The sequence below is a fragment of the Salvelinus alpinus genome, chromosome 9, assembly GCF_045679555.1.
Source record: "Salvelinus alpinus chromosome 9, SLU_Salpinus.1, whole genome shotgun sequence".
Classification (NCBI taxonomy): domain Eukaryota; kingdom Metazoa; phylum Chordata; class Actinopteri; order Salmoniformes; family Salmonidae; genus Salvelinus; species Salvelinus alpinus.
The window spans coordinates 33,522,562-33,537,187 of NC_092094.1; the positions used below are offsets into that span (position 1 = coordinate 33,522,562).

The 14,626-nt window shown below is 42.7% G+C and overlaps 1 protein-coding gene across 1 annotated transcript in view; it reads left to right on the forward strand.

Annotated features, from left to right (window-relative positions):
* Positions 1 to 1,817: 1,817 nt before the first annotated feature.
* Positions 1,818 to 14,626, forward strand: part of rasgrf1 (Ras protein specific guanine nucleotide releasing factor 1) — a 34,240-nt gene continuing 21,431 nt past the window's right edge. Inside the window, exons 1-14 of the mRNA XM_071416799.1 lie at positions 1,818 to 2,706; positions 7,396 to 7,502; positions 8,315 to 8,462; positions 9,323 to 9,418; positions 9,524 to 9,777; positions 10,209 to 10,288; positions 10,412 to 10,605; positions 11,146 to 11,255; positions 11,399 to 11,517; positions 12,018 to 12,178; positions 12,497 to 12,560; positions 12,796 to 12,938; positions 13,089 to 13,171; positions 13,281 to 13,529. Of these exons, the coding sequence (XP_071272900.1) occupies positions 2,431 to 2,706; positions 7,396 to 7,502; positions 8,315 to 8,462; positions 9,323 to 9,418; positions 9,524 to 9,777; positions 10,209 to 10,288; positions 10,412 to 10,605; positions 11,146 to 11,255; positions 11,399 to 11,517; positions 12,018 to 12,178; positions 12,497 to 12,560; positions 12,796 to 12,938; positions 13,089 to 13,171; positions 13,281 to 13,529 (2,084 nt within the window). The 5' untranslated portion in view covers positions 1,818 to 2,430. The remainder of the gene's footprint in view (positions 2,707 to 7,395; positions 7,503 to 8,314; positions 8,463 to 9,322; positions 9,419 to 9,523; positions 9,778 to 10,208; positions 10,289 to 10,411; positions 10,606 to 11,145; positions 11,256 to 11,398; positions 11,518 to 12,017; positions 12,179 to 12,496; positions 12,561 to 12,795; positions 12,939 to 13,088; positions 13,172 to 13,280; positions 13,530 to 14,626) is intronic.

Genomic DNA, 14,626 nt, shown 5'->3' on the forward strand with positions numbered 1-14,626 from the left:
GATAATAATGAAAACTGTGAGCTATGGAATACCATTATGAATTGTTGTAAACAGAGTAGTGTACATAAATGAATGAGCAATGCTCAGAATTTATCGTCATGCCAATCTATCTGATGCTGGACTGCAGTTTGTTTTGTGCCTCCCTTTTTATGGAGCAATAAAAACAGGCTAAATTAGATCCAGTGTGCAATAATGAACTTTAAAGTACTCATCCAACACCTACCATGTTCTGCAATGGGGAGCAGAGGGTAAAAGTATCTCCTGTTCACTGGTTTGAAACACACCCAAATATTTCTCATTCTATTACAGTATATCACTGGTGTTGATTTCCAACACCTTAATGAACTGTAAAAGTCCTATACTTGAGTAATGCCAATGGAATAAAGGTTAGGTCCCACGGTAAAGGATTTAAATAGCTAAAGTAATCCAATAATTAAATAGAGTCATTGTGATGTTGCTCTTTTTATCATCTGGTGCTGGCTTCGAATAATATCATTATTCAGCAACATATTACATTTTATTATGTTTACATTATGAGGCACTATCGTATTTATTGTGTCTGAAAATGTTGTCATCAAGCCTCTTATGGAATGGCTGTGAAGAATCTGCTGCCCTGGGACTAATAAAAGCAATTAATTATAATACAAGAGAAGACAGCTACAACTACTGTATAGGTTAAAGAGATGCAAGGACCTCCTCATGGGTGTGCCATGGTTGTGAACAGCCTATTATGTTTGCAATAAGTCAGTGGTGGTTCTTGAGCGAGAGAGAGAGAGAGAGAGAGAGAGAGAGAGAGAGAGAGAGAGAGAGAGAGAGAGAGAGAGAGAGAGAGAGAGAGAGAGAGAGAGAGAGAGAGAGAGAGAGAGAGAGGTGAAGGAGAATGCAGCAGGAATGTGTATGACGCAGACAGAACAGGGCAAAGCAAACAGCCCTCAGCCTTCGTGCCACCCTGGTACGTGTGGACCTGGCTGGCTGGCTGAGGAGAGACGTGTTAGGGAAAGATGGACGAGAGTCTATTAGCATAATCTTAATACAGATTCTGAAGGAGGCCCCGGTTTTAGCGTATAAGACAGGAACTCTGCTACCTCCAGCTCTTTGCATTATGTGTGAAGTGTTTTGTGCCAATGCTAACATTCTATACAGTAGGCTAAAGCCAGTTCCATTTACATGTAATATTCTAAATATAAAAGTTGTTTTTATATAAATGCCACTGTTATTGTGCTATGGTAAATTTGTTGAAACAATCAGTTGGGTGTTATTTAAAAAATAGTGCTGATTACTGTGGTGTTATGATAGCCACTTTGAAAACATCTAACTCTAACCCCAGAGGGGTAGTATGGGACAGCGCTCTCCAACCATCTGCCTTCTGTCACTGGACCCTAATTAACTGCAACCAAACCTTTGTTAGGTAGGCTGAGAGTACAATAGCACTGACAACAACAAAACAGCACGTTTTTTGCAAGGAAATAAAAGGCACTGAGAATTGCTCAGGTGGGTCCACTTGAATAGGTTGCCAAGCATGGGCTAAAGAAATTCAAGATTTATTTTCAATCGACATTGTCATTAACCAAATTGATTACATGAATGTAATGGCAAGGCAAACCATGTATTGATGTATGTCAATGAATAAGACTGACCTTTACAAGTGTGAATTCAAGACGGCCAACTGCTCTATGATTCTTTTATTAAAACAATTAAAATGATCTATAGTAGGCATTTCTGTGAATCACATGGACTTAGGACCTACCCTTATATAGCCAACCACCTGCCTACTCTAGTCTATCCCATGGGTAATGAGCTTTCACCATCTGACTGCCTATTGAGATGTATGCTTTTCATTCTCTGAGTAACAAGGAGTTACAATTCCATCTCATTAGATTCAAAAAGTAGTGTTAATTCACGAATAATACAACTTCCATGTTTGGTTAATGAGAGTAGTCAGGAGGACTAAGGTATCTCTTGCATGAAAACAACAGCTCACGCGACGGCTTCACTTTCACTTGTTTTGAATTCGCTGTCCAAGGTTCTGAAATGTGTTTTCCCGAAGCTACGTCACGTGACTTCGCTGTCTCGCTCAGCTCACTGTTTTCGGGAGATTTCACGTGAGAATACGACAAACCACCTCGCGCACGCTATAATTATCTTCCTTTGCCAGTCTCCGTTTAAATTCATAGTCGGTCTGTTTTTTCTTTATTTTTGGGTAGAAATGTGGGAATTGAAGCCCTAAAATCTCCTCAACGAATTTAGGATGATACATCCGTGTTCTATGTTTTGTTTCTCTCTTTTTGTACTTCATGCCAACATGGTAAATGCAGGGGCAGAGCGGGCTACTGCTTGTCCGCAATCAGAAAGTCCACGTCTGTCTGTGTACCGGGTTTAAGAGGATGTAAGGAACAAGTAGCTTTTTTCAACCAAAGTCTCCTTATAAAAATGCAGAAGGGAATACGACTGAATGATGGTCATGTCACCTACCTGGGTCTTTTGGCAAAGAAGGATGGTACGAGGCGAGGTTGCTTGAGCAAAAGGAGCTCAGACAACACAAAATGGCACACAAAGTGGTTCGCTTTATTCCAAAATATGCTGTTTTATTTTGAGAGCGAGTCCAGCTCTCGACCTGCGGGATTATACCTGTTGGAGGGATGTGTGTGTGACAGGGCGCCGTCACCTAAACCTTCACAATCATCCAAAGAGTGTTTAGAAAAGCAGGTAGGAATAACACACATACAAGTTCACAACGTTGTTTCATTTGTCTTTTTTACGACTGTAAAGTTATAGGTTGTCATTGAATACACATGAATGATGCACGAGTTACCGGCGTGCAGATATCCTCATGAGTTTGAAAGCAGGTTATCATGTGAATCAGACGGTTCAGTGTTATGAGTACATGTAGCATATATATTTTTGGGAAAAGTACCCCCCCCCCCCCCCCCCCCATTATTTATGCTATTTATCCTATCCCTCTTTATCCACAGCAAGTATTACATTACAGTCCAGTTAAATTATAACCTACAGTTGGCCTCTACCAGATTCAATAAAGAACTGTTTGCTCAGCGTGCGTGTGTTATGTAATCTGTGCATCGGCTTAATGATTCCATTATAAACACCTAATTGAATACCGAGCTGCCTCGCGGTTTCCTGCATTGTTTTTATTGTATTTTATTAACAAGTATTTATTCGGTTTTGCTGCATTGTGCCTATATAGTGTCGATTATTTGAGACAAAAAAACAGGCAATTTATTGGCAATTATGTATTTCTACATGGTCTACAGGCCTACATGTTTAAACAAAACATGTGGTTGATATGGAACTATTATTGTCAAACCAAATGTTATCTCACAGTGAAGTTTGGTGACACTGTTTTCTTTTTTCAAGAAAATTGCGCTAAAGGTATTGCGTACCACAGTCGCCATCTTGTGGAAATTTGACGTAATATCACTGTTTGACGTATTGATATAACTCTCGCACTGTTTTTATTAATAGCATCCTACCTCGGCAACTGAGTCTGCAGCAAATATTGTTAAGTAACAATACCGTACGCCAAAACAACGGGCATGGGGTCTTCGTCACTATTGTTTTTATGTTTTGGTACACTGTATTTTGCTCTCAGAGAAATGGGATGAGTTATTCCTTCACATTGGGATCAGAGGATGAGGCTGTTCAAATCTGGAAGAAAAAATAAAACATAATCGTTTGTCTTGATTGGCTTCTACTGTCTATGATGCTGCAACCTGGTCTCAGATCATTTCGTTATTCTTTATGTAAATCCGAGACACTCCATTTAGTATGATATGTTACGTTTCATGTAGTATGTATTAATTTGTGGATGTTCATCACCCATTTCCTATAGGCTGCAACCTGGTCTCAGAGCATTTTGTATTATTCTGTTAGTAAATCCGAGGCACTTTAAGGTTAGGGTTAAGTTTAGGAGTTAGTTTAAAGGGTTAAGGTTAGTGTTAAGTTTAGGCGTTAGGTTAAAGGGTTAGGGTTAGCTAACATGCTAAGTAGTTGCAAAGTAGCTAAAAAATACATTTCCTCTCCAGTACTTTTAACTAATGAAACATATGATTTACAATGCTGGAGAAGCCTAAACCTGTAGAAGTAGACACCATAAGATCCTACTTCCTTACTTCAATAAGATGGTTAACTGATACTTTTCAGCTTCTTATATGGCTCATCTTGTTTAACATTCCTTACAAAAAACAGTCATGAAAAACAGAATAATTCATGGTGCTGCAATCTTTGTGTTCTCTATTACTGAAAAGAAAAGTTCATATTGTGCACATGAAGGATGATGTAATGATTGTGGAATGTTTTGTGTGTAGGATCATTGAATTGAGGCTCTATCTGCTAGTAGTTCTGTTTACTTCTGCTCTGTCTGCAGTCCCTATCCATGTCTGTATAGGCTGCAGTCCAAAGTGAGTCCAGGCCTTTCCTGTGAACAGCTGTCCCTGTGCTGACAAAGCAATATGTGGCATATTGGCTAATATTTTGCTCTTCCAGTTCCCCTCATTAGAGAATGAAAACTCCTTATATTATGAACGTGCAAATTGTTTCAGAGGAATTTGTCAGGAATTTCCTTCTTTTGATCCATCCTTTTCAACTTGATTTTTGGAAGGCTTACGACAACAAAACACAAGGTTATAATGTTGTTTTGATAGTCTGTGAGTCTGTATTTGTGAAGGAATGATCCATTCTCATCTGTCTTACTCCATAGCTGCCAGAGTCAACAGGCTCTGTTCACAACTCAATACAATGTTACATAGCTCAGAATATATTTGTCACACCCCATTGCATCCTACTAACATCTCCAAGCCAACATACATTACTTCTCATAGCAATTGTTTATTCAAAAACAAGGACACCACCGGATTCTCACATTAGTGAGTGTTCATTGGCCAGTCAATGTGAGCGATGAGCAATAGATAATAAATGATACGTAATTTCTTTAATATAGAAGAATGAGCAGTATATGTATGCCTTATGAGTATGCATAACCATAGAACATGCACCTTGTTTGCACACCAATAGCAAGTTCATCCTGAATGATAAGATATAGGATGGCACAGAGACAGTCAACCGCCTAAATCTGTGACAACCCTAGGATTTGAGATGTAGACTTTTAAAGTTCAATCGAGTTTAAGGCTTAACTGAATGAACAACGGAGACAAAATACAATATGAAAGTTGATTAAAATAGGTTGGGGGAGTGGACTCGTCTCAGAGGGAAGATCCTTTGATGCCAAGTAGTTCTAAACTAAATATTATCTTCAATAGTCATGGTATGCTGGTTTGTAATCAATGTACTGTACTATTCATATAACCATATTTATCTCACCCTCATTTCTGCCCTCACACATTGGCAGCTTTGATCGAAATTTGACTGTGAATTAAAATTCAATGATGCAGGTCGTTGCGAAGTTTGACAGCTTAAGGGGCCACCATATTGATGAAAGCTCAGAAAGATGGGTGCCTGTGCTTTCTAAAGAGAGTGTTAATGCCCCAGGTAGAATGACAGGTCAGTAGACGTTTTTGCCTTTCTTCTATTTGCATCAAAATCAGGAGTTTGAATGACCTTTGATCTGTTAACTCATTACAATTCTGGATTTGAGCGTTTATTCCCACATTCAATTTATCCCCAAATGTCGTTGTCTAAAGATGATAAGGTATTTTAGCCCATGGTTCATATGGCAACCCTATTTGCAGGGAACTGCAGAGAGTATCTGTGTGTTGTCGCGCCTCCACTCCCTTCCACTATTAACACAATCAACCGCTATCTGTTGTAAATGTGCTCCTTGCACTACTTCAGAGGGGTCAAGGCCCATTGGGGAACAGCAGCATTTTACAGCATTCGGCAACCAGTGATGGCTGATGTATTTCTGTTCTGTTTTTTTCGTATCAATCTAAAAAATGTTAGCTGACATAGTGATTGTCAGTGTCTAACATAAAAAGAGGAAAACTGCTGATGCATAACCAAAATATGAAATTACACCTTGTGTATTCTACTATTCTAACACTCAACAATAAGTTCAGACCCTGATTGACTTCCTAAAAAAACATTGAAAGTGTGTGTGTTATGATTCAGCTGTTGACATAAAGCATGAAGTAGGCTGTGTGTTAAACAAGCCACTCTCTCTGCTTTTAGAGAGAGGATGAAGGAAAACTACAACAACAACAAGCATGCATCCCTGAAAAAAATAGATCCGATTATCTTTGAAGGAAGGATGAATACCATTCAGCCATGAAAAGTGATGAGGTGCAGGTTGATGGGTTCCTGTTGGCCAAAGATTAGGCTGGGCATTCGCTCAACATGGCTGCTGCCAAAGTACACACTAGGAGTCACATTTTTAACCTTGAGTGTGATTCCAATGTGTGAGATGTGATAATGTAGGCTGTTCTTTTGCCAAGCAGCGCTGATCTTTTCCTATCTTGCCATGCCAATCATTGTGTGTTTTGGTGTATTTGGTGTATATTTTCAAAAGAAAAGTGCACTGAGATTCTTATTTGAGGAAAGAAAAGTTAGCATATGTTAATGATGTAAATGTACAACAGTTAAGACATTTACTATATGTACAAAACAGGGTCTGGCAAGGTCTGAAATTAACTTTTAATCCACCAGATAATGTGGATGGTCTATGATTGTTAAGTGACTGTGATGGTTCGTACACAGACCTATTGGTGCTGGGGAATTCAGTGTAGAGAAGGCCAGCTTAGTTAAAATGGAGTGAGACAAGTAGCGCTAAGAGCCTATCCATTCGCACAGAGTGGAGTTGCTAGGTAACAGGTAGTGCACCGTTATGTAATTGGCAGTGCCTCCAGCTTACATGTCTTATGGCTTTTCCTCCTGGGATCCGGAGCCAGCCAGGCAGCCAGGCGGTCAGACAGCCGCTCAGGCGGTAACGCGGTCAGGTGGCTTGGCGGTTAGGCGGCCAGGCAGCCAGACAGTCAGGAGAGGCTTTCTACTAAAATCCCCATTGATCGAGCTGGTGGGTGAGGATGTGGGTTTCCTTTCCCCACCCTCATTTGTGCAATGTACTCCCCTAATGTCAACAATGAGAAAGGGTACACACAAGCTTAGATTGTGAGAGGGTTCATGGTTTCAATGATGTGTGTCTGCAGCACACAGATTTTTTTGGGCCAGAAATACTCTTCATAATCTTCTGTTAAAATATTATTTTTGTGTAACTATGTTTGTGTTGCAGCTGCCATACTGTGCATTGTCTGACCTTTTCGTTGCATTTTGTGGTTATAATATGATAGCTCATTTAGATTTCTATGGATTGAGAAGATACTTTTTCTCATACATTAAAAAACAAAGAATCCAAATGCCGCTTTACCCATGCAATGTAGTAATGTGTTTTAGAGCTAATTAAGCCTTTGTTTTTTCTGTGTGTTTCAGTACTACTTCACTGTAAATTTCACCCATGAAAACCAGAAAGCCCTGGAGTTGCGTACAGAGGATGTCAAGGACGGTGATGAATGGGTGGCTGCAATAACACATGCCAGGTACCAGGCCTCTATTGCAACCTGTCTACCCAGTCAACACCTACATTAACACACACATGTGCTATTATTGATGTCTACTGTATGGATGGGTGTAATCTCTTAGATAAGGCATGATGTATGGTTTGAAATGTACAATTTGACTCTGTTGAGATGTGATAGAACTGTCATGCAGCATTAAGGCAATGTTTTTGACATACATTTCTGGGGGCAAATGCTGTAGAAAACCTGATAGGGACCTTGAGAAGGATTTTTAAACATTCGTGTCACCTGAGGTAATAGTTTGTATGCAGCTGATGTTAAACCGTATTCCTGATATACTCTGGTTTCAGGTGTTGTTATTGAACTGTTAGTAGTAAATCGGTATTGTGTAATTTCAGTTGAATGAAACAGGGTGACTGGTGACGTAGCTTACTGTATAATAATCATTGTGAAATAAGAAGTGCTGTTGTGATGATTGGTGGTCTATTGTGACTGTGGATTTGGGCACTGCTCTGAGGATATTCTTAACAATATGGCCCTGCTGTATTTTGGTTGGTTATCTGCTGAGACATGTGCAGCAATGTACTGTAGCTACACTTCACTGAGCACAAAGGCTATTAATAGTTACGTCACTGCATTATGAGGCTGTTCATAGACCTGAGGTCTGTATGGGTACACATGTGTATGTAGGGCAGGGGTTGAGTGGTGGATGTATACAGTCTGCATGGTGGAGCATACAGTCTTGAGTGTGTCTATCTGGACCTCTGAAAGTATGGAAACATGTCTGTGGAGAGTTGCTGCAGTGTGTGTGAGTGTGTGTTTCCTGTCCACAGTTACAGGAACCTGGCCACGGAGCACGAGACGCTCATGCAGAAGTATCTCCATCTAATTCAGATCGTGGAGACAGAGAAAACGGTTGCTAAGCAACTTCGACAACAGATAGAGGATGGGGAAATAGAGATTGAACGGCTAAAATCAGAGGTAATATTCATTATGATTCCTTCTGTCTCAGTGGGGGATTGTTATGTTTATTTTTTACTTAACAGGAAAGCGTTTGGAGCTTGTGTGGGATCTAGAGCAACTACAGTACAGTGAAATATCTCTCAGGAGCACCGCTCAAGATTTCTAGGATTTTGTCATCTGACTAAAATGGATAATGACTGTACTAGTTGTTTCTTTATGTCTATATTATTGAATAATACGAGAGAGAGAGAGAGAGAGAGAGAGAGAGAGAGAGAGAGATTGGGATAGATTGGGAGGGACGCTCTCTCACAAAGAGATGTGTGCAGACCCACCACTTTACATCTCCACTCATAAGAAATCCCTCCAATAGAGCTATGTTCCCTGCTGTATTCTTCAGATCAAATAGTCATGTTACTTTAATGTGCAAATGTGGGGCTTGAAATGAAATGGTGTGCTGAATATGCATGAACAAGGCTTTATTATACAGAGTGCTATCCCCCCCACAACATAACAATAAACCCTTTCAGCCTATACAAAGTAAATGGGGACACTTACCTTCAGACAGTTCTGAGTAGCTCCCAGCTCTTTTGTGCAGCACATTTATGGCTTTTCTATGTACAGCAGCACAGTATCACACAGTGTGAGTCTGCATTTCTAACCAATGGAAATGAGTGCTGATGTAGAGATATGAGCCAAGTGAACAGAGTTAGTATTGCCACCACTACTACCACATGTCAGAGCTGGCAGCTTTGACAGCCTCTAATTTCATTTGACACAGTCACTTTGTTAATACGCTGTCAAGTGAGGAGGAAACTTGGAGAGCAGGTTGTGAGTGATGATGACTGGTGGATCTTGTCTGTGGCTGTCCTCTCTGTCAGATTTCCGGGCTGCACAAAGACAATGGGAAGATCCAGTCGAGTCCAACAGCTGAACCCAGTGAAGATGATGACTCTGAACTCAAGAAAATAAAAAAAGTACATATTTACACAAAATATGTTCTACTCTATTTTCAGTGTATTTGCCAATGATGCAGGAAAAAAACTCACCTTCCATTCCCCGTGATTCCCGTGGTCCGCTAGGTGCAGAGTTTCCTACGAGGCTGGATGTGCAGGAGGAAATGGAAGACCATCATCCAGGACTACATCCGGTCTCCCCACGCCGAGAGCATGAGGAAGAGGAACCAGGTGGTGTTCAGTATGCTGGACTCTGAGGCTGAGTACGTCCAGCAGCTCCACATCCTGGTCAACAATTTCCTCCGACCGCTCCGTATGGCCGCCAGCTCCAAGAAACCACCCATCACCCATGACGACGTCAGCAGCATCTTCCTCAACAGGTGTGCAGCTGTAGATGATCACGCCAAGCTAACCACTCACACTGCTGTCTCTCACCTCTCTCAGGGAGACAGTGATATGACTGTCTCAATGCTGTAGGATTGTATGTTCATGCATTACAACTATGGTCGATAATGAAAATATAATAACCCTGAGATGTGATGGCATTATGCTGTGTCAAAGCCTCATTCTAAGATGTTTCTTTTGTATTTTATTTAACCTTTATTTATATAGGTAAGTCAATTAAGAACAGATTCTTATTTGCAATGACGACCTGTCAAGAGGCAAGTGCAGCGGTATAAAATCTTAACACACTTGCACATACAGGCATATTCACTGTTGCATGTTTGAATCCTTTTCACCTAACTATGGCTAGTGTATATTTTTCTCAGAATGGACACTTAACATCTTGTTAATTTCCCCTTTACTTTAGTGAGACCATCATGTTTCTGCATCAAATATTCTACCAAGGGTTGAAAGCAAGAATAGCAAGCTGGCCAACATTAGTTTTGGGTAAGCTGACTAAAGTGCTTTTTTCAGGGAATGGATGGATGAATATGATAATACTATGTCCCAATTGACCTCATACATCATCTATCAATCTCTCATTCACTTGTTGGTCCTCTCTCTTCACAGCTGACCTGTTTGACATCCTGCTGCCAATGTTGAACATCTACCAGGAGTTTGTGAGGAACCACCAATACAGTCTGCAGATCCTGGCACACTGTAAACAGAACCGAGACTTTGACAAGCTGCTGAAGCAGTATGAGGCCAAGCCAGACTGTGAGGATAGGACTCTGGAGACCTTCCTCACCTACCCCATGTTCCAGGTAGGCATACAGTACTGTACATTCCACTGTCTTCTCATTGACTGTCCAGTCCCCGTCTCTCAGCTCAAACAGCTCTCTCTCTTCAGACAAATGCTCCTCCATTGATCACCAACAACAGAGCAGATATTTGTCTCACATGAATATCCCTGTTGTTATTTTCATAAACACATAAACTGGTTGTTTGTGAAGCTCAGGGTTTCATAATGGCTCTTTTCTGTCAAGGCATGCAGTTTCAGTGCAGTCTGCTCCACTGGGGTCTACTTTGGACTCTGCTGTGTTGGTAATACATTTCTGCTGATGACTGAGAATGTGCGTTAGAAGTCCCTACTGATCTGCTGCAATGAGTTTGATTGTGTGTGTGTGTGTGTGTGTGTGTGTGTGTGTGTGTGTGTGTGTGTGTGTGTGTGTGTGTGTGTGTGTGTGTGTGTGTGTGTGTGTGTGTGTGTGTGTGTGTGTGTGTGTGTGTGTGTGTGTGTGTACGCAATCTTGTATGCAAGTGTGTGTGATTCACCTGCCCCTATTCATTTTCTGTCACTCCAGATTCCCCGCTACATTCTTACTCTCCATGAGCTCCTGGCCCACACACCACATGAGCATGTGGAGAGGACAAGTCTGGACTACGCCAAGTCAAAGCTGGAGGAGCTGTCCAGGTACACCTGCCCTACCACCTTATAGCGCCAAAGCAGCACACAGGACACCTCAGTTTACCATGCTTACTGTACAGAATGCATACACACTGACAGTGAATACAATGACATTCCAAATGTGAAAAGACCAACCTCTCTGCCCCTAGAATCATGCATGACGAGGTGAGTGAGACAGAGAACATCAGGAAGAACCTGGCCATTGAGCGCATGATCGTAGAAGGCTGCGAGATCCTCCTTGACACCAGCCAGACGTTTGTCAGACAAGGTAAGCTCTGAGAGAAGATACACAAAGGAACCCAAGATCCCACATAAAGGCAGAAACATAGAGGTGGATTTTCTACCTCGCAACTGTTTGACTGCCAGTGCCTTTGTGTTCTCACAACTTCAAACCTCCATAGGCCTACCTGAGCCTCCATAAGGAAAGACTTAACCAGCGGCTTGGGCAATATAATCCTGTCTGCCTTTATAGCATGTACTGAAAGTGGGCCGACTCTTTCATTTCCAAGGGTAATCAGGCTGTTGGGAGGCAATCCGACAGTGAGCCAGGGACTGTAAATGTCATACATCCCCAACGGACATTGATGGACATATAAAGAAAAGGAAAATCATATAGAGATATGGTTTAACCCTACAGTATGTATATATCCCCCCCAGTCATTGAACAGGTGAAGGAGGCCTCTCCCAGTCTTGCAGTACAGTTGATCTGTGGGCTCTCATCACTAACTGGACTCCCTGCTGTATGTCTCTCCCCCTTCTGCCATACAGGCTCTCTCATCCAGGTGCCAATGAGTGAGAAGGGTAAGATTACCCGTGGGCGACTGGGCTCTCTGACTCTGAAGAAGGAAGGGGAGAGGCAGTGCTTCCTCTTCTCCAAGCATGTCATCATCTGCACCAGGGGCTCTGGAGGGAAGCTGCACCTCACCAAGGTGGGCCTGCCCTGGGCTGCTGAGCCTACTATACAATCTCTTAAGATGCATCCTGGACCAAAATAAATTACAATACATAGATGAGGCTTTCGTTAATACCAATACTTATAATCATGGTCCTATGATATTGAAGTCAACCCATCCTCTTAAGGAGTCCCTTATTACTTGGGTGCTGATTTACTCTTTTTATTGACCTGTAGGTCTATATGTGTTGCTACATAATAATGTAAGTCATATTGTTATTGATTATTCAGTAGTGGAGGGGATTCTTGGAATGTGGTTGTGAGTGTGCTTATGCATATTGTATGTTGTTCTCAGAATGGAGTGGTCTCTCTTATTGACTGCACTCTTCTGGAAGACCCAGAGGGGACAGATGATGAGTGTAAGCACTGCACTGTTTCATTCATATCTCACTGAAATATGGAGCACATATGCTTACTGTATGTAGAGTGTAACATATGATACGTTTAGTATTACACTTTTATGAAGTATACTAGCTATAGCCTCCCTGCAAGTTTCATCTGTTCATCATCATTTAGAAGTACAATAAACCTCTCATTTATGCCATGGTAATGACCCATTTCTCCTATTCACCTCTGTGTTTGTTTTGCCCAAAGCCAAACCAGACAAGGGTGTACAGGACATGGAGCACCTGGACTTTAAAATCGTGGTGGAGCCTAAAGAAGGCCAGTCGTTCACAGTGATCCTAGTGGCCTCCTCGCGGCAGGAGAAATCTGCCTGGACCAGTGACATCAGCCAGGCACGTCTGCTCTGCTCTCCTCTGCTTTACTCTGCATGCATCACGTCTGTCTGTCTCCAGCAGGGAGACATGTGGCCTGGATGTCTGTCTGCAGAGTGGCTGTACTCACACCTTTCCTCTCCCTTAACCTTCCCTTCTTCTCTCTTACAGTGCATAGACAACATCCGCTGCAATGGGCTTATGATGAATGCATTTGAGGAGAACTCTAAAGTCACCGTGCCACAGATGATCAAGTAAGCCCCATTCACAACTACAGCCAAACAGTCAATGGGATTATCATGGTGTCTTTATTTGTGTGTTCTAGTGTTTTCATATGTGTTTGTGGGTTTTTTCTGTGAGCAGGTCTGACGCCAGCCTGTACTGCGATGACGTGGACATCCGTTTCAGTAAGATGATGAACTCATGTAAGGTGCTGCAGATCCGCTATGCCAGTGTGGAAAGACTTCTAGAGAGACTGACCGACCTGCGCTTCCTCTCGATCGACTTCCTCAACACCTTCCTGCATTCCTACCGCGTGTTCACCAGCGCCGATGTGGTGCTGGACAAACTCATCACTATCTACAAAAAGCCCATCAGTGCCATCCCAGCCCGGTAAGGCCATAAAAGAGCTGCTAATGCTTTACCATTTAGCCTTGACTTTGACCAAGAAGAAAAATCTCTAAATCTATCTCATGCCTAGTGCTGTTTAAAGATGATACATTGTCAGTGTTTTTGCATGGCCATGGCCCCTACACAGTAAAGAGGGCTGTAGTTAGTGCTGGTGATGATAACATCCCCTGACAGGCCCAGCAGCCTCTGGCCTCCTCTGGCTGCCTCTCTCTCCTCTAGCCCACCACTAATCTCCTCACAGCTCTTTTTCCACAGCCCACAGTATTACTTCTTTACCGTGTGCGTTTGTGCGTGTGTGTGTGTGGGTGGGTGCATGTGCGTGGGCGCGTGTTTGTGTGTCTGCGTGCCTGCATGTGTGTGTGATGGAAGGTGAGGTGAGGAGAGCTGGGTAGAGGTCATGTCTGTGTGTGTGATGGAAGGTGAGGTGAGGAGAGCTGGGTAGAGGTCATGTCTGTGTGTGTGATGGAAGGTGAGGTGAGGAGAGCTGGGTAGAGGTCATGTATGTGTGTGTGATGGAAGGTGAGGTGAGGAGAGCTGGGTAGAGGTCATGTCTGTGTGTGTCAGTGTGGTTGGTGTGTGTTCTGTGTGAGAAGGCAGTAATTGGGCCCAGCCTCTTCTTCTGCCTGCCTAAGAGCGTCTCAGCAGGGCTTTGTCGCTGTCACCTTAGCAACTGGCCTCTCTGCTGCAGGACCCCACCCTCTCTGTTCTGCAGAGGATCTATAGTATGACATATTTATGGTGCATGTTGTCGACCAGAGCAGCGCTGACCCTCTCTCCGTCCCAGGAGTGTGAGCCTAGGACCCAGGCTCAGATCAGGGGGAGCTCCCTCCCCATGCCCACACCATGCAGCATGTTTTCATGTGGAGCCTGTCATGTCTCTGTGAGCCACCGCCACTCTGATACTTGTGTCAGCAGCATGGCTATTTGCTCTGTCACTCGCTGTGCTATTTATGGGAACCCGTGAGGTCGCAAGGAGGGTGGCAGTGAGTGGGAGAGGTTTTCAGCAACATTGTATCATATTCAAATATGACAAGCGGGACTGCAGAAGCACCATCTTGCCTTGTTGCTGTTGACAATGT